The 22,628-nt window shown below is 45.2% G+C and overlaps 1 protein-coding gene across 1 annotated transcript in view; it reads right to left on the bottom strand.

Annotated features, from left to right (window-relative positions):
* Window positions 1–303: 303 nt before the first annotated feature.
* Window positions 304–22,628, bottom strand: part of clpb (ClpB family mitochondrial disaggregase) — a 165,497-nt gene continuing 143,172 nt past the window's right edge. Inside the window, exons 9-16 of the mRNA XM_069892197.1 lie at window positions 18,284–18,339; window positions 16,860–16,904; window positions 15,364–15,525; window positions 12,334–12,490; window positions 7,394–7,467; window positions 5,609–5,728; window positions 3,602–3,706; window positions 304–1,609 (exon numbers count right to left, since the gene is read on the bottom strand). Coding sequence (XP_069748298.1) covers window positions 1,361–1,609; window positions 3,602–3,706; window positions 5,609–5,728; window positions 7,394–7,467; window positions 12,334–12,490; window positions 15,364–15,525; window positions 16,860–16,904; window positions 18,284–18,339 — 968 coding nt within the window. The 3' untranslated portion in view covers window positions 304–1,360. The remainder of the gene's footprint in view (window positions 1,610–3,601; window positions 3,707–5,608; window positions 5,729–7,393; window positions 7,468–12,333; window positions 12,491–15,363; window positions 15,526–16,859; window positions 16,905–18,283; window positions 18,340–22,628) is intronic.

Here is a 22,628-nt window from a genome sequence, read left to right as displayed (position 1 = left end):
TATTCCCCACGTCGAAACAAGAGTCCGAGTTGTGAGTCCTTTATCCGGACGATGAGATACCAAAGTGATGAACAGAAATCCCCGGATATTTTGCAAACTGGCAATCCGCCACAGCCTCCCAAACTCCTCGAATGTGAGGCCTTCGAGATGCTATTGAAAAGTCGTCAACAACTGACCGCCAAGCTAATCAGTGGCGGTGAAGTCACTGATGTTAAACTTCTAATGAGAAAATTAGATGAGATAGTAGTTCTATAGTACAGTAGATCCACCCTGGCAAACTGCCTGCTAATTATTCGAACTGCGTAGTTGGATGAGCAGAACTTTATTCAGAAGCGACAGATTTCTTCTGAGCAGAAGTCTGTCCGAATACTCCCACACCACACACACCTGGGAATGCACGGATCGCACAAAAATATTACAGCGCCAGTGACCCAAGTTCGACTCTGGCACTGTCTGTAAGGTGTTTGCACGTTCTCACCATGTCTGCATGGGTTTCCTCCAGATGCTCCAGTTCCCTTTCACCCTTCAAAATGTACGGGGGTTGTAGGTTAAATGGGTGTAATTGGGCTGTAATTGCAGATGCGTGGGCCGGAAGGGCCTGTGACCATGATGTATGTCTAAATATAAATTTAAAATTTCCTTTCAATTCCAATCTCATTTCTGCCATTTAATTCATTGATCTTTCTCCATCTTGTGGCAGTGCAGACCCTCCCTCAGTGCTGCCCCTCCCACAGTGTAGACCAAAGGAGAAACCAATGAGGCAGTAATGTAAAAGTGGCCTTTTGCATCCCCCCATATCAAAGGGACAAGCTTGTGAAAGATGAATGACAGCTGGGGAGTGAGACTGCGGGCAAGGAAAGAATGGTCAAGCACAGCTGATACAGGATTGGAGTCTGCCATGCTGTGAAGGGTGCCTGGGAGTGGGGTGGGGAGGGTGGTTGTATTGGATTGGGTCACCCCCTTTTTCACAGAGGAGTGAAATAACAAGGCCTACTGCTCAGAGTGCTTGCACTTCACAGTATAATTCAGGAAAAACAATCCCAGTTAGCTGCAAATCACCTATTTACACCCCGCTCTCTCTGTGGTCAATGTGAGTTGGTTTGTATAAACTGGCAGCTTTCACCACCCAGATACACCTTCTGGACTCAACACTGGCTCCTTGTCCATGAATCCTGGGGTCAGAAGTGATGGTCAGTCTGTCCTTATCCCTTGGAAAGCCCTCCCCCCCACCCCACCCCCTCCCACGTTGTGTATAGTAGGATTCAGCAGATATGGAGGTAGCTGGGAGGGAAGGAAGGTGAGGAGCTGAACATGCTTCCATCCGGTGTGGCGTGTGGCCATGGACATCGTGCCCTCCTCATCATGGCCAGTGAGCCATCTTGCTGGCCTGGATCGGGGGCTGAATATCCAGCCTGTGGGACTTACTGTCCTTCCCCACGATCTCCAGCCTGATCTTGGCCGCCCAGGAGTTAGGCTGCCCTTGCTTTTCGCCTTGCCCCCTCGCTTCTCCAGCGCCTGGACCATCCACGGCAATACGCAGGGTGCAGCCATGAGGGAGAAGCTCCTGCTCGTAGGCGGCTGCCAGCTGGTTAACAATGCGCCGTTCCACCTGTGGAAATAAGGGGAAGACATGAGACACTATACAAATAGTAATCATTGCATTAAGCCCCATTTAGTGAATAATGTGGAGGGGCCAAGGGACTGATTCTGTACTGAACAACTCACAGCACAGAACAAGCCCATCAGCCCAACTCATCCATGCTGACCATGTTGCTCTTTTGGGCTGGTCCCATTTGCCTGTATTTAGACCATATCCTTCAGAGCCCTCATCGAGCCCTAGAACATGACAGCACAGAAAACAGCCCTTCTAGTCTGTGCAAAAATATCTCTCTGCTAGTCCCACTGAACTGGACCCACTCCAGATCTCTTTCATCCATGTATCTCTCCAATTTATTCTTAAAAATAGAACCAAAACTAGAACCCTCCTAAACATACATCTGTTCAAGTACTTTAGGTTTATAGCTTTTTCTGCCAGCTCGTTCCAGATACAGACCACCCTCCTGGTGAATATGCTATTTCTCACTTTCCTTTTAAATCTCTGCCCTCCCACCTTAAACCCGTGCCTTTTCGTTACAGAATCATCGATGCTGGGGAAAAAAGACTGTGATCACTCACTTTATCCATGCCCCTCCAGATTTTATAAACCTCTACAAGGTCAACCCTCAGCTTCCTGCATTCCAGGGAGCAAGGTCTCAAGCCTCTTCAACCTCTTCCTATAACACAACTGCTCCACCCTGGTGAATCTCCTCAACGTCCTTTCCAGCTTATTGATGCCCTTGCTGTAGCTGGGCGACCAGAACTGTGCACAATGCTCCCCAATGTGGCCTCACCGACCTGAAGCCACTGAATGCGGACTTAGTTCATTCTGCAAATATACTGGGAATGGTGCACAGGGCTAAGACCTCTCATTTCCTGTCACTTCAGTTCGCCTGATCTCTTCCCTCTCCGGTCTTGGCCTTCCAAACTCTTCCAAGTAAACTCCTTAAGTCTATAAGACATAGGAGCAGATATAGGCTATTCAGCCCATCGAGCCTGCCCCACAATTCAATCATGAGCTGATCCTTTTTCCCTACTCAGTCCCACTGCCCGGCCTTCTTCCCATAACCTTTGATGTCCTGGCTAATCAAGAACCTCTCAATCTCTGCCTTAAATACACTCAGTGACCCGGCTTCCACAACCGCCTGTGGCAACAAATTCCAAAGATTCACCTCCTTCTGGCTTGAGAAATTCCTCTGCATCTCTGTTCTAAGTGGATATCCTTTAATCCTGAAATTGTGCCCTCTTGTCCGAAAGTGTCTGAGAATGGGAAACAACCATTCTACATCTACTCTGGCCCTGCCTTTCAAACAGTAACTCAACAGAAGGCAAAAGGGAACAGGAAGTGGGCTTGTTTAATCTGGGGATAGCGTTCAGCACAGATCCCTGTTCCTGTGCTGTACCGTTCTGTGTTCCAACAGCCTCACACCTGGGGAAGCACTTTAAGGGAAAAAGGGTTGTGGGCAAGAGAGCGACTAACAAATGGTCTTCCAATGAGATGAAGAGGACTTGAAGGACCGAGTGGCCTCCTGTTATCTTTTAAATTTAATTTTAAAAAAATTTAGACATACAGCATGGTAACAAGCCCTTTCGGTTCACGAGCCTGTGGTGCCCGATCACACCCAATTCACCTACAACGTTTTTGAAGGTTGGGAACCCCCGGAGAAAACCACGCACCACATGGGGAGAATGTACAAGCTCCTTACAGACACCACTGGATTCGAACCCCGGTCCTGATCGCTGGTGTCGTAAGCGATGCGTTAACTGTATCGCCCTTTCATGCCTGACATTTTTATATCCCCGTGGATCCTTGTCCCCTGCCTCCTGCCTTTGATTGTCCTGGTCTGTTTTCACATTAAAGTTAATGTCCTTTCATTCTCTGGCTGAGCTGAGCTTTTTACTCATCGTGATGTACGACGTATTCATATTTAATCTGCTACTTTTACAGGAGCTGTGATTTATTGGCATCCCTGCCCCATAACTACAGGCTAGCCCCGGGCCTCACCTCGTGTTTGATGGATCTCGCCCCGTAGTGCAGATTGTACCCCTCTGCCAGAACATCCATCACGTGCCGGTCCCACAGCAGGGTGATATCGTGCCGCTGCTTGGCCTGAGGGGAAACAAGAGGTCGTACAATGTTGATTGTTGACAGGGTTTATCAAATCCTCCTTGTCTGCTGCCCCCACCCCCCCACCCCCACCGTGATAAAAGAATTCATCAGAATGCACGGCAATAATTGAAAATTAAACCAAAGATTGCAGGCAGTAGAAATACAAAAAAAACCTGCAGATGCTGAAAAGCTGAAAGAAAAGCAGAGAAGGCAGGAAACTGCACATTAGGTAGCCCCTGTGGAAAGAGAAGACAGGAAACTCCACATTAGGTCGCACCTATGGAAAGAGAAGACAGGAAACTCCACATTAGGTCGCACCTGTGGAAAGAGAAGACAGGAAACTCCACATTAGGTCGCACCTGTGGAAAGAGAAGGCAGGAAACTGCACATTAGGTCGCACCTGTGGAAAGAGAAGGCAGGAAACTGCACATTAGGTGGCACCTATGGAAAGAGAAGGATGGAAACTGCACATTAGGTAACATCTCTGGAAAGAGAAGGCTCTCAGATGAAGGGTTCCGGATTGCAATGTGTACTAGATAACCGTATCAGTTAACAATTTGCAGTCCAGAATCCTTCATTTTAATTTTTAAAATATATTTAGACATATAGCAAGGTAACAGGCCCTTCCGGCCCACAAGTCCGTGCCAACAAAGTACATCAATTATCCTCCAACCCCCGTATGCTTTGAAGGGTGGGAAGAAACTAGAGCAGCTGGAGGAAATGCACGCAGACACGGGGAGAATGTACATACTCTTTATAAACATCGATGGACTCAAACCCGGGTCGTTGGCTCTGTAATCGTGTAATTGTTATATGGTTATACATTAACTGCCACGCTAACCGTGCAGCCCTGCTCATCTTGGAACCTTCTCTTTTCACAGATGCTGGCTGACCCTATGCAGAGTTTCCAGAGTTCTCTCACATCATTTCAAAACTGCAGAGGCCGCAAATCTAAAGTAAAAATAGAAAGAGATTGGACATTCCCTGTGGAGAAACGTTCAGGGTTGAAAGCGGAGGGAGTGGGCCTAAAGGCATTATTTTGAGAAAACTTGAAAATAAACTCTTCTCTGCTGTAGGAGGGCTGATAGGAATTGAATACCGTTCAGAAAGTAAGAAGCAGGAGTAGATCATTTAGCCCCTTGCGTCTGCTCTGCCACTCATCATAGAGTTGAACAGCATGGAAACAGGCCAGGCCCCTCAGCCACTGTCCATGCTGACCTGCCCATCTTAACTAATCCCGTTTGGCCGCATTGGAGCCATACCCTTCTTGCCGATTTGTGTCTGTCTAAAAGGGGGCCATACACCATATCTCTGGGTCCACAGCACTTTTAAGGGGGAGAGGGGCTGGACTGAAATCATAAATGTTTTTTCTGGAGTCGATAGGAAAAAAGTATGGAAGGAACCAAAACGGGACTGCTGAACAAGTGATGAATTACTTATACTAACCCTCCAACCCAGTACTATTTATTTATTATAAAGGCACTTCATGTGTACTGTTTGTCTGTACGTGTTATGTCTGGTTGTGTGTCTGCGTGTTTTGCACTGAGGACCAGAGAACACTGTTTCGTCGGGTTGTACTTGTACAATCAGATGACAATAAGCTTGGACTTAATAGTGTGCGACACGGTTAGTGTAGCGATTAACAATCAACCATAACAGCATCAGCAACTGGGACTGGGGCTCGAATCGCACGCTGTCTGTAAGGAATTTGTATGCTCTCTCCACATCTACATAGGCTTCCTCCAGGTGCTCCGGTTTCCTCCCACTCTTCAAAGCATATGGGGGTATAGGTCAATGGGGTGTAATTGGGCAGTATGGGTTCATGGGTCGAAAATGCCTTTTAGTATTCTGAATGTATGTGAATAATGTCTAAACTTGAACAGTCTAGGATTCTTTCCTTACCTTCTTAGCCCAAAAGAGTAACTCCTTGTTGACCAGCTGAATCAACTCCGAATGGCAGAAGGGAAGGAAATAAACAATTTCATTGATTCTGCCCAGAAATTCGTCCCGTCGGAAATGGGCCTGAAGGGAAGGAAGATCAGTGCTGTGTGAAAACTCATTCTTTCACCATTTCACAAACACCAAGGAGAAAGCAGACAAGAGGCAGGGTGGGAAGAGGAGGGCAGGACACGAGGTCAATCACTGCAGAGAGAGTGGGGAAGTAACTGGAATGATGAGCCAGAATGCAGGAACCTGGTTGGGTGGGACCAGAATAACAGTCTTGCTCTCAGCATCACCGAGTCCAAATAGCTGATTGTTGATTTTAGAAAGGAGAGGCGGAGGCAGAGGGACCTCACACCTGTCTGCATTGATGGGTCGCAGGTGGAGTGGGTCAGATTCCTGGGAATCCTTATCTCAGAAGACCTCTCCTGGGTCAAGCACATTGAGTCAACCGTGAAGAAGGCTCCAGCATCTCTACTTTTTAAGGATTCTGAAGAGATATGGTATGTTGTCCGATACTCTATCAAACTTCTGCAGGCACACTGTGGAAAGTTTAGCGTCTGATTGCATCACAGACTGGATTGGAAATTCGTCTGCCAAGGAACGTAGAAGGCTGCAGGAGATAATGACCTGGAGGCCAGGTCATTAAGGGTAGGATTGATAGCCAGGGCATCATGTTCTGCACAGGGCCTGTTCCTCGCCTTCTTGTTCTATGAGAGGCAATGTGAGGAACATCCACGACAGGATGGTGAGTATTGGAGGGGAGAAGTAGGGATATTTTATGCCTGACCCTCTCTGGGAGAGTCAATGGAACTACCCGGACAGGAGGGCTGGGGTCTTAGGGGGCATGAACCTTACTGAGAGTGAGGGCATTGGTGACAATAATGGGTGATTATAGGGATGAAACATGATAGACAGTTTCAAGGTATGGAGGAAGGGCACTGGGAGGGTCAGGGTATTGCAAGGAAACATCTTATTTGAAGGGTTTTAGGGAGATGGGAATTAGAGGAGAATCTAAAAAGAGTTGAACCAGAGAGATGAGCTTTACTGTGGAAATGGCTTTTCTCCATGATGGGTGGTGAACCCACACTTAAGACGATTGAGTTCTGGTCAATATATGAAAGATGTGGAAACTATGGAGAGGGCGCAGAGGAAATTTACCAGGTTGTTTCCCGGAATGGAGAATGGGTCTTATGAAGCAAGGTTAGCAGAGCTATGGGGGACTTAATAGAGGTCTGCAAGATTATGACGGGCATAGATAAGGTGGACAGCCAGCACCTTTTTCCCAGGGTGTAGAACATCTGAACAAAGTGAAGGGAGGAAGGTTTAAGGGAGACATCAGGGGTAAACTATTTTTACAAAGAGAATTGTGGGAGGCTGGAGTGGCTTGCCAGGGGTGCCAGGTGGAGGCTGGAACCATAGTGGCATTTAAGAGACTCTTGGATAGGCACATGGATGAGAGAAAAAAGGTAATGAGGTAGAGTGGGTTTAGTTTTTTTTAGATATTTATAAATTGGTACATCGTGGGCCGAAGGGCCTGTAATGTACTATGTCAGTAGTTCTCACCCTTTTTCTTTCCACTCACGTACCACCTGAAGTAATCCCTATGCCAAAGGTGCTCTGTGATTAGTATGGGACTACTTCAGGTGGTATGTGAGTGGAAAGAAAAAGGTTGAGAACCATTGTTCTAAGTTCTGTGTCTCTGAAGGTCCATGAGATGTGTGGTGGACTGAGTAATCTTATTACCTTCAAGATGGGTCTGATCACATGTTCTTTGAATTGCTTGGAGATGGTCACTTTCTCCGTCAGCAGGTCGCCATCTGCATCAAGCGAGAAAGACAGATGCAGTAACTTCAGTCAAAGTGCTCTGGTGTTTGATATGCCAGGAATAGGGGATAGAAATGTCTTTACAATTACCTTGACAGCCACCAACATGCCTGGGACTTGGCCACCAACTTAATACAGACCATACTCTCAGCAATGCCATTGAGGGGCTGACTAAAACCTCTCATTAGTGATGCTACCACTTAGTGTGGCAATGAATCACACAGAATGTTTACAATCCGTATTAATGGCCGGAATGAAGGAACGGAGTAGCCTCTAGGTTGGTGAGCTAGTAGCGACGACACAAAGAGCCTGCAATAGATTGGTTAAGCAGACAGCAAGTTGGCAGATGGAAGGAAATGAGGAGATTCACTTTGGAAGGAAGACTGAAACATTAAGTGCAAAGGGATCTTGGGGGTCCTAGTACACAGAACACAAAGCGTTAGTATGGAAGTGCAGCAAGTAATGAGGGAGGGTAATAGAATTTTATCCTCTATTGCAGAGTATGGAGTTTAAATGTGTGGCAATTTTGATGCAACTTTAAAGGGTGCTGGTGATACACATCTGTGCTGAAAATGATGTCCAAACCAAGCCTGTGCATTAATGATACCTCCATCTCTTTGATATTCATGTGTCTATCTGGAAATGTGCTAACTGCAAAAAGTATATCTGTTTCCACCACTACCCCTGGTATCACTGCTCCAGGTACTCACCACTCTGTTAAAAAATTTCCCTGCAGATCTCAAAACCTCCTCCTCCTCAACTTAAATGCATGTCCTCTCATGTGTGACACTCCTATCTTGGGGAAAAGGTTCTGACTGCTCTCCCAATCGATGCCTCTCGTGTTTTTATACTACAGGTGTCCCCCTCAGCCTCTGACGCTCCAGACAAAACAACCCAGTTTGTCCAACCTTTCTCCATTACTCACGCCCTCTCAACCAGGCAACATCTTTTTCTTTGGCTTGGCTTCACGGACGAAGATTTATGGAGGGGGTAAAAAGTCCACGTCAGCTGCAGGCTCGTTTGTGGCTGACAAGTCCGATGCGGGACAGGCAGACACGGTTGCAGCGGTTGCAGGGGAAAATTGGTGGGTTGGGGTTGGGTGTTGGGTTTTTCCTCCTTTGCCTTTTGTCAGTGAGGTAGGCTCTGCGGTCTTCTTCAAAGGAGGTTGCTGCCCGCCAAACTGTGAGGCGCCAAGATGCACGGTTTGAGGCGATATCAGCCCACTGGCGGTTGTCAATGTGGCAGGCACCAAGAGATTTCTTTAGGCAGTCCTTGTACCTTTTCTTTGGTGCACCTCTGTCACGGTGGCCAGTGGAGAACTCGCCATATAACACGATCTTGGGAAGGCGATGGTCCTCCATTCTGGAGACGTGACCCATCCAGCGCAGCTGGATCTTCAGCAGCGTGGACTCGATGCTGTCGACCTCTGCCATCTCGAGTACTTCGACGTTAGGGATGTAAGCTCTCCAATGGATGTTGAGGATGGAGCGGAGACAACGCTGGTGGAAGCGTTCTAGGAGCCGTAGGTGGTGCCGGTAGAGGACCCATGATTCGGAGCCGAACAGGAGTGTGGGTATGACAACGGCTCTGTATACGCTTATCTTTGTGAGGTTTTTCAGTTGGTTGTTTTTCCAGACTCTTTTGAGTAGTCTTCCAAAGGCGCTATTTGCCTTGGCGAGTCTGTTGTCTATCTCTTCAACTGTTGGCAGTCTCTTCAATCTGAGGCACCTGCAAGCTCACACCAAGACACAAGAGAAACTTGTCCGTGAACTACTCTTTGCAGACGATGCCGCTTTAGTTGCCCATTCAGAGCCAGCTCTTCAGCGCTTGACGTCCTGCTTTGCGGAAACTGCCAAAATGTTTGGCCTGGAAGTCAGCCTGAAGAAAACTGAGGTCCTCCATCAGCCAGCTCCCCACCATGATTACCAGCCCCCCCACATCTCCATCGGGCACACAAAACTCAAAACGGTCAACCAGTTTACCTATCTCGGCTGCACCATTTCATCAGATGCAAGGATCGACAATGAGATAGACAACAACCAGGCAACATACTGGTTAAAAAAACCCACAAAATCTGTAGATGCTGGAATCTTGAGCAGACAAAGCGTTGCTGGAAGAATTCAGCAAGTCCGTAAGGACCCAGGGGTTTGGACCCTTTATTGAGACATCCTGGTAAACCTCATATCTCTTTCCAAAGCCTCACCTAAAAAATAACTAATCCCCCACCTACTTTCTTATCCAAATCATTTATGTATCTCACAAATGTGAGTCCCAACTCCAATCCCTGTGGAACACCACTGGTCACTCACCTCCATCACATTAACACACTTCCACCACTACCCTCTATGGGCTAACCAATTCCTGATCTAAACTACAAGCTCCCTATGGATCCCAAGCATCAAGACATTCTAGATCAGCTGACCATGAGGGACTTTGTCTAATGCTTCCATGCAGACAACATCCACTGCCCCACCCTCATCAACCACCTTTGTTACTTTCTCAAAAAATTCAATCCAATTGATAAAATATGACCTGCTTCTCACAAAGCCACGTGGACTGTCCCTAATGTGACCGTGGCTCACTAAACGTGCAGAAATCCTATCCCTCAAGCATCCTTTCCAAATGTTTCTTTACCTCTGATGTGAGGCTCACTGGTCTACAAATTCCTGGATAATCCTTACAGGTGCTCCTCAACTTACGTTCGGCAAGTCCATTGTAAGTCGAAAAATGGTAAGTCAATAAAGAACACCTAGCGTATTTTATAATTAAAATTTATAACTAAACACGATATAGCCACCTTCATGCTGAGCAGGTATCTTGAGTTTTGTCTCCGAGTAATTGCTTTCCTCTTTCTCACCGGAAGCAGGAGACACACATGGACGTGCATTCGGTCGTGTGATTGTTGCAGAGACTGTGAGCATGGTTGAGTCAGCATCATGAGAGAGTTTGCTGCTTGAAACTCTCGCCCGATGCTGCCATTGCCCAGCATTGCAAGAGAACCATTCTAAGTCGGGGAGCACCTGTATTTCCCTACTTGAACAAGGATACATCAACCGCTGTCCAGACCTCTGGGACCTCTCCTGTCACAGGTGAGGATACAAAGATCTTCTTCAAGGCCCCAGCAACCTCATCACTTGCCTCATTCAATAATCTGGCATATGCCCCCTCAGGCCCTGAGGGTTTCCACCTTCACTCTTCAAAAGACCCAAACCTGACAAAGGAGTCTTCACACGAGCTCCCCATCACTGTCTCCATTCTAGACTTGGAACAGAGACAATGCAGAGATGGTTCACAAGGTCAAATCTTGGCTGAAGGGGTTAACAAGAAAGGGTCAAGTAGGTTTGGCCAGTGGAGGAATGAGAAGTGAACTATGTAACTGTAATGTCTATAGGGTTGGATGCTCAAGGAAGACAAGAGATTATGAATGCTGAAATCTAGAACAAAATCAAACTGTGAAGCAGGTCAAGCAGCATCATGGGGGAAAATGGTGTAAATCAATGGTTTTGGTTGAGACTGCATCAGGACAGAGAGGATAGATTGCCAGTGTATACAGGCCAACTCGTCCATGCCAACCAAATTGTTAACTTATGTCGGTCCCACTGGCTTGGTTCGGCCTATCTCCCTCTAAATCTATCCTATCTGTGTTCCTGTCCAAATGTCTTTTCACCCTTGTAATTGTCCCCACTTCCTCTGATAGCTCATTCCATAGACTTGCTGTGCGATAAAGATGTCCAACTGGACGGCATTAACATCGTCTTTTCTGGTTTCTGCCAGCTCACTCCCCGTTCTCCCTCTTTTCCCCATCCCTCTTCCTTCTTTCCTCCAGCTCTCCACCCCCTTCCCTCTCCATTCACAGAGCCATCCCTCCTCCCCCATTTGCTGGTGTGCCCTCCTTCCTTTATCCACCTATTACCTCCTACCTGTGGGACTGCACTCCTTCCCCTGCCCCTCTCTACCACCATTTTGATTGGGCACCTGTCTACATTTTGCTCACTCCTTGACGAAGGGCTTAATTCTGTATTTTTACCTTTGCTATATAAAAGGCACTGTTTGACCTGTTGAATTTCTCCAGCTTCGTAGTTTTACTTCTTTTCAAATCTTTCATCTCTCATCCTAACTCTGCATCCCCTAGTTTTAGACTTCCCCACCCAACGATGGGGTAGTTGGTTCATAATGGAAGGTAGCATGGAAGACACCTTTAGAATACTGACTAGCAAGAGAAATGAAAGCCAGTGTCCCCTGCCCAATGGATCCTGTGAGAATGAAACAAGAGGTGCCGATTAATCTCGGGAAATGGAGTAATTCAGCAAGGAGAAAATTGATGCTTGGCCAGTCCACCATTAAAGTATCCTGTCCGGATGCATCTTTGCGTGGGATGGGAACTCCTCCGCCCAAGACCGCAAGTTATTGCAGAGGTTGTGAACGTGGCTCACACCAACACACACCCCCGCTCCCCCCCATCTATACGTCCCAATGCCTCAGAAAAGCAGACACCCGCTCTTCAGCTTCATCCCATCAAGAAGATCCATGAGAGTGGGATCACGCACCCCCAGATTCAAGGTCAGTTTCTTTCCCACCATTATCAGACTCCTGAATGAATCTTACACTGGCATGCTTTCTGTCACTCTGCACTATGTTTTTAGTGCTATTTGACTCAGTGAAAGGCTCGCAAAACAAACTTTCGCATTGTACCTCTCAGTACAGGCGACAATAAGCTTGAACTCAGTCAAACACACAAAATACTTGAGGAACTCAGCCGGTCATTTGGCTGAGGTCTTCCAGCATTCCAGTATTTACTACAATCACAGCGCCTGCAGCCTATCATGCTTCAATAAGCTTGAACACTTCACATGTATTACCGAGATTTTCGGCCAGACGTTTCCTGCTCAGCTCCTGTGCTTCCTGCCTCAGCTGCAGGGCATGCTCAGCGATCTCGTCACTCGCCACGTTGGAGGTCATGATGAAGATTGCATCCTTGCACTCGATGGTCTTCCCCTTGCCATCTGTCAGCCTGCCCTGAAACATGAGGAGGTACAACATTAGGGTTTTCCTTCACTCTATCGATAATATCTACAGGGAGTGGTGCTTAAAGAGGGCTCACAGAATCAATAAGGACCCTTACCATCCAGCCCGTAGTATCTTTGAGACTCTAACTTTAAGGAAGAGGTATAGGAGATTAAAACCAGGACTGCCAGGCTAGGAAACTGTTTCTTCCCACAGGTGGTGAGACTGTTGAACAATTCTAGAAACCTGTAAGTTATTTTTATATATATTTATTTGTATCACTATGTATAGATGTCACTTATATGTAAGGTGTACTGTGTGTCTGTGTGTGCACACTATGGTCTGGAGATAAGCTGTTTTGTTGGGTTGTACATGTACATGCACAATCAAATGACAATAAATTTGAAATGAACTGAATTAATGTGTTCAATTCTAGTCACCTCATTACAGGAAGGATGTAGAAGCTATGGAGAGGGTGCAGAGGAGGCTTACCAGGATGTTGCCTGGATTGGAAAATAAGTCTTATGAGGCAAGGTTAACAGAGCTGGAACTTTTCTGTTTGGAGTGAAGAAGGATGAGAGGTGACTTAATAGAGGTCTACAAGATTATGAGAGGTGGACAGCTAACTCCTTTTTCCCAGGCCGGGAAACACCAGAGGACATGAGTACAAAGTGAAGGAAGGAAAGTTTTATCAGAGCTAGATTTTTTACCCAGAGTTGTGGGTGCCTGGAAGGTGTTGCTGGGGTGATAGCGGAGGCTGGAACACTAGGGGCATTTAAGAGACTCAGACATATGAATGAAATTAAAGTAGAGGACTATGAAGTAGGGAGTGTTTAGTTTTTTTTGGGTAGGAATATATAAGTCGGCATAACATCATGGGCCGAAAGGCCTGTACTGTGTTGGAATGTTGTTTTGTGGCAGCATTACAGGCGCAAATATTGCTATAAATAACATGGAAAAATAAATAAATAAATTTGTGGAAAAAGTCAGGTTTTGTCTGTAGTTCATTGTCCGTTCAGAAATCTGATGGCGGAGGGGAAGAAGCTGTTTCTGTACCGCTGGGTGCTCGTCTTCAGGCTCCTGGACCTCCTTCCTGATGGTAGCCGTGTGAAGAGGGCCTGGCCTGGGTGGTGGGGGTCCTTGAGGATGGAGGGATATGGAATGGGTGCAGTTAGAGGGACTAAGCAGAATAATACTTCAGCACAGACTAGAAGGGCCGAAAGAATATTTGATGGTTTTTGGCCTCTTTGTTGGGAGTTCAGAAGAATGAAGGGGACCTCATAGAAGCATTTGGAATGTTGAACGGCCTGGACAAGAGGAGATGTGGTAAAGTTGTTTCGCGTGGTGGGGGGTGGGGGGGCGGTCTAGGACAAGTGGGCACAACTTCTGGATTGAAGGGTGTCCATTTAAAACAGAGATCTGGAGGAATTTCTTTAGAGAGTGGTGATAATCTGGGATATGCTTCCACGGGCAGCTGTGGAGGCCAGGTCGTTGGGTGTATTTAAGACAGAGATGAGTAGCACAGATTGGGTATTAAATGTTTTAAAGACCTTTTTATTGACAATTTTGCATCTTTTGAACAATTGGTTGTAAAATTTAACTTATCTAAAGCTCATTTTTTTAGATATTTATAAATTAGACACTTTATTCTATTTCAGATTCCTGATTTTCCTGGGATACCAGAGGCGAATACTCTTGATAACAACCTCCTTATAAAGGCTTAATATCTCTTATTTTTGGCTAATTTAAAACAGACCCCTGTTAATTAAAATCAAGAGCACCTGGGAGTGGGATTTGAACCTTTCAATGTCCAATGAAGTTTGCAATTCTATTTTTAAACTGATTAACTCGACATCCCTCTGTGCACAGTATTGTCTGTTGCAATTCAAAGTTCTACACAGAACGCATATAACTCAAGTTAAATTGTCTCATTTTTATTTGGACATAAATCCCCAATGTGATTAATGTAAAACAGGTGAAGCTTCTTTAATTCATATGTTCTGGACCTGCCCCATTTTAGAAAAATTTTGGAAGGAAGTTTTTCAAACGTTATCGACAATTCTCAATTTAAAATTGGAACCTAGCCCTTTAATTGCTCTTTTTGGAATATTCCAAGAAACTAAAAGTGTTACTAACTTCACTTCAAAGCTGCATTTTATCTTTTAGTTTATTGATGGCCAGATGTGCAATTTTGATTAAAAGAGGATAACTCCACCTACACATGCACAAAGGCTAAAGGATATTATGTCTTGTTTAAATTTGGAAAAAATTAGATATGCAATCAATGAATCAAATATTAAATTCCAAATGATATGGGGCTCGTTCATGGACGACTATCATAACCTTAAGATTTCAAGTTAATTTGGAATTTTGGCATTGGGTGGTCCCTCTCTAACATTGTGTTACTTGGATTTATGAACATTAATTTTCAACCTTGTTTAGGGGAAGGGGTTTTGAAATTTATTTTTAAATTTCTCTTTTGATATGTTCTATTTTATTATCATGGATTGTGCTTTGGAACATGATCATCTTCTATAACTTTTTTTCTGGTCTTGTAGTACACTTCATAATTGTATTGTCCAACTTTTTTTATTGTAAAAATATATATTAAAATATCTTAAGAAGAAAAGACAGTGATTAATTGGTATCTGAATAGTCAGGGTATCAAAGATTATGGGGAGAAGGCAGCAGAGTGTGGCTAAGTGGGGGAATGGATCAGCTCATAATGGAACGGTGGAGCGAACTCCACGGATTGAATGGCCTACTTCCGCTCCATATGGTCTTATATCTGTCCAAATGCCTTTGGAACATTGCTGGTAAGCTTGTACTGTGTGGTCTGATCATACTGACTGGGACAGCAGGCTTGAGGGGTCAAATGGCCTCACCTCATCAAAGAGCTGTAGCATGATGGTCAGAACATCAGGATGGGCCTTATCCACCTCATCGAAGAGGACCACTGCGTTTGGGCTCTGTTTCAGCCTCTTGGTCAGCTGACCGCCTTCCTCGTGACCCACGTAGCCAGGAGGAGAGCCGATGAACTTTGCCACCTGCAAAACAAGCCACCCTTCTGCTGAGGAGGGTCTTTCCCGGTTCTGCCCAGTTGCTTCAAAATGTCAGAATGTTCAGCAAGGCAGGGTGTAAAGGTGCAGAATTTGAACAATTCACACTTTTTGTGTGCGTGTGGACACAAAGTAAACCTCCTCTACATCGTCCCATGAAATGCTCTCCAAATCATGTAGACAGGTTAGATACAGAGTAAATCCCCTTTACCATGTTCCATCACACTCTGATGAGACGAATAGATCAGCTGAACGCAGTGAGTGTTTTGCCCAAACTAGTGGAATCGGTAACCAGAGGTGAGGGGGGAGAGATTTAATGGGAACTGAGGGGTAATTTTTTTTTTACAGAGGGTGGTGGGTGTGTTGAACGGGCTGCCAGAGGAGGTAGTTGAGACAGGTATGATTGCAACATTAAAAAAAAATTGAATGGATAAATGGATAGAATGGGTTTGGAGGGATATGGGCCAAACGCAGGCAGGTGAGACTAGTGTGGGTGGGACATTTTGGTCGGTATAGGCAAGCTGAGCCAAAGGATCTGTTTCCACGCTGTAGGGCACTACCAGTAACCACAGAGACAAGCTGAGGAAATGATAGGCTTTAATACACAGAAGAACCTTGCTAGCCCGGATCCCTGGATAGGAATGGCAGCAAGGGAAAGGTGGCTCGACCTTTATGGCCCAGGACCACGGGGGAGGAGTCATAGGGTATGAGTTATCAACCAACTATGACAACTATATACAATGGAGGAAACATATCCCCACACACACTCTATGACTAAATCTCTCCTTGTCAAATACTTTCAGGGCAGGGAGAGCAAAGCTCTTTGTTGGTCTGCTCCTGGGCCTGGCTAGAGTTAGAGGTCATGGGTCCAGGCAGTGAGCCATCAAAGAGTCAGTTCGAGCTGACTACCTCACCTCCATGGAGAAGGAGCAGGCAATGTCCATGAGATTCTGGGAATAGTGGGTACAGCTGGACTGGACATTGGTGAGAATACTTACATTTGAAAATGACATGAATAAATTGTACTGAAATAAAGAACATATTGGACACAATCATGTTTTCTTCTACTCTTATCCAATCAGCTCCTGTGGAATTAGAATCAAGGCATTATTGAGCACAGAAGCTATTTGGTTCATTCCGACCAACACTTAGTCTGCAGCTTTGTACATTAACTGTTCAACAGGACTGGGCAGGGAAAGGAATTTAACCAATACAAATGCAGTGAAGGATTTGGAACATTGCCCAAGAACCAAGCTGTCTGTCTGAAGACTTGTTTATCCCACAGGCAGCTCATGAGTACACCATCAATTTGCTGTACTTACTTCGTGCTTTTCCTGAAATTCTGACATGTCGAGCCTGATGAATTTCTACATTGGAAAAGGAAAAGCACAAGTTATTATCTGCTCTTGACACGAAACCTTGTCTGTCCTCATTTCCCGTCTCCCAAAAGGGCGCAGCTTGGCCCAGTCCCCCGCTACAATCAAAGCTTTACATCATGGAAATGGACCCTGTCGTTCAACGATTCAATGCCTACCAAGTGTCTACCTAAGTTGGTGCCATTTGCCTGTGCTCAGCCCACATCCCACTAAATCTTTCCAAGCCATGTCCCTGTCTGAATAACTCTTAGATGTTGCCCCTACCGCTTCCTCTGGCAGGTCGTTGCACACAACCTCTCTGTGAAAAGCCTGGCCCTCAGGTGCCCTTTAAGCCTTTCCCCTCTCACATTCCATCTCTGGTCACTATGGGGAGAGGAATCCATGTCTCTACACACCTCACACCACAGACTCTGACTGTAACTGCCAAGAGGCACCAGTTATTGGGTGGGGGGGAACGGCAAATGTTCTCAGGCAGTGTCACGATGTCACACCGTTTTAGACTCTCCCACCTTTGGAATAAGACCATTTACCTTATCGAAGCCTCTCATGATGTTATAGACCATCAGGGAATCGCTCAGCCTCCCACCCCAGAGAGGAAGATTACAAAGCAGTGCAGTCCAGGGACAGCTCCTATGGCCCATGAACATGATGCCCAATCAAGGTAAAACTGTGCTGTCTGCATATGATCCATTTCCCTCCAAATTCATGTGTCTATCCAGCAGCCTCTTAAACATTACTATTGTAACTTATCCCCACCGCCACCCTTGGCAGCCCATTCCAGGCACCCACCACTCTCTGTGTAAAATACTTGCCCCACATATAGAGTCATAGAACATTACAGCACAGAAACAGGGCCCTTCTAGACTGTGCTGAACCTTTTTTATGCCTAGTCCCACAGACCTGGACCCAGTCCATAGCCCTCCATACCTCTCCCATCCATGTACCAGTCCAAATTGTTCTTAAATGTTAAAATTGAGCCTGCGTTCACCACTTCAGCTGGAAGCTCATTCCAGACCCCCCACCACTCTCTGTGTGAAGAAGTTCCCCCAAACTTTTCTCCTTTCACTCTTAACCCATGTCCTCTGGTTGGTATCTCACCTCCCTTCAGAGGAAAAAGCTGATCTACACTTACGGACTCTCACTTTTGCATTTTATTGCTTTTCTTTCCTTTCTGTATTGCAGTCAGCTCTTTACATTTCTTTATTTGTTTACGTGTGTACATTGAGTAAAGTTTTTTTTGCACTGCCAATAAGTAGTAATTCTGCCTGGCCCGCAGGAACAAGAATCTCAGGGTTGTATGTGATGTCAAGTAAGCAATCTAACCTGAAACCTGAAATCTACTCTTGCTTGCACACAGAAAGGTCTCATACCTTCTTGATGTCATTGTGCATGTACTTGGCGACCTGTTTGGCTAGCTCCGTCTTCCCTGCAGCAGAAATGAGAGATTAATTCCGTTCCAGGCAACACTTCCACTAAAATGTCAGGACAGACCAAACAAAAGCCAACACCTTTATCATGTAGCAGTAATAGCAAACATCAGAGGATATCTATTTAAATGAGAGGATATCTGTTTAAATAAGGAGATGTTTGAAAGATACATTGAATGTAAGAGGAATCTTAAGAGAGGAATTAGGAAAGCTAAAAGAAGGTACGAGAAAACTATGGCAAGCAGGGTGAAAACTAATCCAAAAGAGTTCTACAAATATGTTAATGGTAAGAGGAAAGCTAGAGACAAAATTGGTCCCTTAGAAAATCAGAGTGGAAAACTGTGTGTGGAACCTAGAGAAATGGGGGAGATATTGAACAGTTTCTTTTCTTCGGTATTCACTAAGGAGAAGGATATTGGGAGATGTGGGATAAAAAAAGCAAATTGGGTAAATATGGGGAATATAGAGATTACAAAAGGTGTAGTTTTAAGGCTTTTGAAGAATATAAAGGTGGATAAGTCTCCGGGACCAGACGGGATCTTCCCCAGGACATTGAGAGAAGTGAAGGAGGAAATAGCAGAGGCTCTGGCGGTAATTTTCCAAATGTCATTAGATATGGGGATAGTGCCGGAGGATTGGCGCATTGCGCATGTGGTTCCGTTATTTAAAAAGGGTTCAAGGAGGAAGCCTGGCAACTATCGGCCTGTAAGTTTGATGTCTGTGGTAGGTAAATTAATGGAGAAAATTCTTAGAGATAGTACTTATAAACATCTGGATAGACAGGGTCTGATCAGGAGCACTCAACATGGATTTGTGGGAGGAAGGTCATGTTTGACCAATCTGATTGAATTTTTTGAAGAGGTGACTAGGAATGTGGATGAGGGTAGCGCAGTGGATGTTGTCTATATGGACTTCAGTAAGGCCTTCGATAAGGTACCACATGGAAGGTTAGTTAGGAAGGTGCAGTCTTTAGGTATAAATTTTGAGATAGTCAAATGGATTGAACATTGGCTGAAAGGGAGAGGCCAGAGAGTGGTAGTGGATAATTGTCTGTCAGGTTGGAGGCCGGTGACCAGTGGTGTGCCTCAAGGATCTGTATTGGGCCCATTGTTGTTCGTTATATACATTAATGATCTAGATGATGGGGTGGTGAATTGGATTAGTAAATATGCAGACGATACTAAGATAGGTGGAATAGTGGATAATGAAGAAGGTTTTCAAGGATTGCAGAGGGATTTGGGCTGCTTAGAAAAGTGGGCTGAAAAATGGCAGATGGAATTTAATGCTGATAAGTGTGAGGTGCTTCATTTTGGTAAGAAGAATCAGAATAGGACATACGTGGTAAATGGGAGAGCATTGAGGAATACAGAAGAGCAGAAAGATTTAGGAGTGACGGTACATCGTTCCCTGAAGGTAGAAACTCACGTGAATAGGGTGGTGAAGAAGGCTTTTAGTATGCTGGCCTTTATCAATCATTGCATGGAATATAGGAGTTGGGAGGTGATGTTGAGATTGTATAAGACGTTGGTGCGGCCTAATTTGGAGTTCTGTGTGCAGTTCTGGTCGCCTAATTATAGGAAGGATATAAACAGAGTGGAGAGAGTGCAGAGAAGGTTTACCAGAATGTTGCCTGGGTTTAAGCATCTGGAGTATGGGGAGAGATTGGACAGATTGGGTCTTTATTCTTTGGAGCGTAGAAGGTTGAGAGGGGATTTGATAGAAGTATTTAAGATTATGAAAGGGATAGACAGAATGGATGTGGATAGACTATTTCCGTTAAGAGGAGGAAGGTTTAAAACAAGAGGACATGAGTTAAGAATTAAGGGGCAGAGGTTTAGAGGTAACATGAGGGGGAACTTCTTTACTCAGAGAGTGGTAGCTGTGTGGAATGATCTTCCGGGAGAAATAGTGGCGGCGGAGTCAATTGTATTATTTAAGAAAAGGTTGGACAGGTATATGGATGAGAGGAAGATGGAGGGTTATGGGCATTGTGCAGGGAGGTGGGATTAGAAAGGGGTGTTTGGTTCGGTGCGGACTAGAAGGGCCTAATGGCCTGTTTCCGTGCTGTAATTGTTATGTTATGTTATATGTTAGGAAAGTTCAGGCGACATGTCAGGGGTAAGTTGCTGGAATGCATTGCCAGGGATGGTGGTGGAGGCTGGTACAGTAGGGACAGGCATGTGGGTTTAAGAAATATAGAGGGTTATGGATGAGGGAGAGAAAGGTTAGATTGTTGTGGAGTAAGTTTACATTGGTCGGCACAACATCATGGGCTGAATGGCCTGCACTGTGCTGGAATGCTTTCTGTAAAACCAATCAGCTGTTACTGCTCTGCTGTTCAGGAAGTTGCACACCACAGCTACATTTTTTCAATGTTACAGTCAAACTCTTTTTAAGACTGGAAGATAGAGGAACAGAAATGGGCCACCCAGCTCATCGAGTCCACTCCACCATTCCACCATGAGCTCAAGTCAAGTCGTTTATTGTTATCTGATTCCACAAGTACAACCTGACGAAATGGTGTTCTCCGGTCCTCAGTGCAAAGCACACAGATACACACCCAGACATAACACTCATACAGACAAATAACCCCTATAGCAGGACATCAAGAGTTGATCCATTCTCCCACTCAGCCCTAATCCCCTGCCTTTTCCCCATAACTCTTGATACCCTAACTATTCAGGTATTGATCAATCTCTGCCTCAAGTATACCAAACGACCTGGCCTCCACAGTTACATATTCTAGACGTTCACCACCCCCCCCCGGCTAAAGAAATCCCTCCGCACCTCTGTTTTAAATGGGTGCCCTTCAATTCTGAAGTTGTGCCCTCTTGTCCCAGGCTCCCCTTCCATGGGAAACAGCTTTGCCACATCTACCCTATCCAGGCCTTTAAACATTTGAAATGCTTTTTTTTTTAAACTTTATTTAAGATTTTATAACACCCAACACCCAACCAACCAATTTTCCCCTGCAACCGTGTCTGCCTGTCCTGCATCGGACTTGTCAGCCACAAACGAGCCTGCAGCTGATGTGGACATTTACCCCCTCCATAAATCTTCGTCCGCGAAGCCAAACCAAAGAAACATGAATGAAATATAAGATTACATTTAAAAAAAATTAAGAATAAGATAATGAAATTACAATACAGCATCAGTAATCTAAATAAACCATACCCCCCTTTCCCCCCCCAAATAAAGAGTGAAGAATTAATAAAGTTAGTAAACATTTGAAATGCTTCTGTGAGGTTCCATCATTCTTCTAAACTCCAAGGAGAACAGGTCAAGAGTTTTTAAACGTTCCTCATCTGCTAATCCCTTCAATCCAGGAATCATACTTGTGAATCTTCTCTGAACCCTCTCCAACGCCAGCACATCCTTTCTTAAATAAGGAGCCCAAAACTGTACCATTCTCCAAGTGAGGCCTCACCAGTGTCTTGTAAAGCCTCAACCTCACACCCCTGCTCATCTATCCTATTCCTCTCGATATGAACGCCCACATTGCATTTGCCTTCTTCACCGCTGACTCAACCTGGAAATTAACCTTTAGGGTATCCCACAAGAGAACTCCCAGGTCCCTTTGCATCTACGAAGTTTGGATTTTCTCCCCATTCAAAGAATCGTTTGCTCTTTTATTCCTTCTACCAAAGTACAGTACGGTACACTTTCCAACAATGTACTTCATTTGCCTCTTCACCCATTCTCCTAAACTATCTCAGTCTCTCTATCTGCCCCTGAACTTATCTTTGTATTATCTGGAAACTTAGGCAAAAAGCCATTTATTCTGCAATCTAAATCATTAATATACAAAACCAACCCCTGCGGAACACCACTGATAACCGGCAGCAACCAGAAGGATCGTGGCTTGCACGCCATTGGAAAGCAGGGAGCGAACGATAACAGATTTTTGAAGGATAGCCAATCTATAAAACCAGCCTCTTAATCATTTCTTTGGGAATGGCGTTGAAGCCGTTTGCTGGACCCAAGAAGGCCAGGTACAATGCATTTTCTGACTTCTTGTGTAATAAGGATCATGTCCACATTTCGTCTTGAAGGACAGAATCTGCATTAGTACTCAGCTCAGGACCCGTGCTTATCAGAGTCTGAAGGTTTAGCTGTTACACTTGTTTTAGTAGCCCTGGATCAGAATAAATATTGGTTCAGGTACCAAAGAAAATCTGCCTGATCTGCTTCAAACTCGTTTCTTGTGATTTTTTTTATGTCCACCTGAAAGAGCAGACAGTTTAACATCTCACCCCAAAGGCGCTGACGTAGAACAGTGGTTCTGACA

The sequence above is a fragment of the Narcine bancroftii genome, chromosome 7, assembly GCF_036971445.1.
Source record: "Narcine bancroftii isolate sNarBan1 chromosome 7, sNarBan1.hap1, whole genome shotgun sequence".
In the NCBI taxonomy this organism is placed as follows: Eukaryota; Metazoa; Chordata; class Chondrichthyes; order Torpediniformes; family Narcinidae; genus Narcine; species Narcine bancroftii.
The sequence above is the reverse complement of the archived record's forward strand: the minus strand, read 5'-3'. Positions and strand labels throughout refer to the sequence as shown.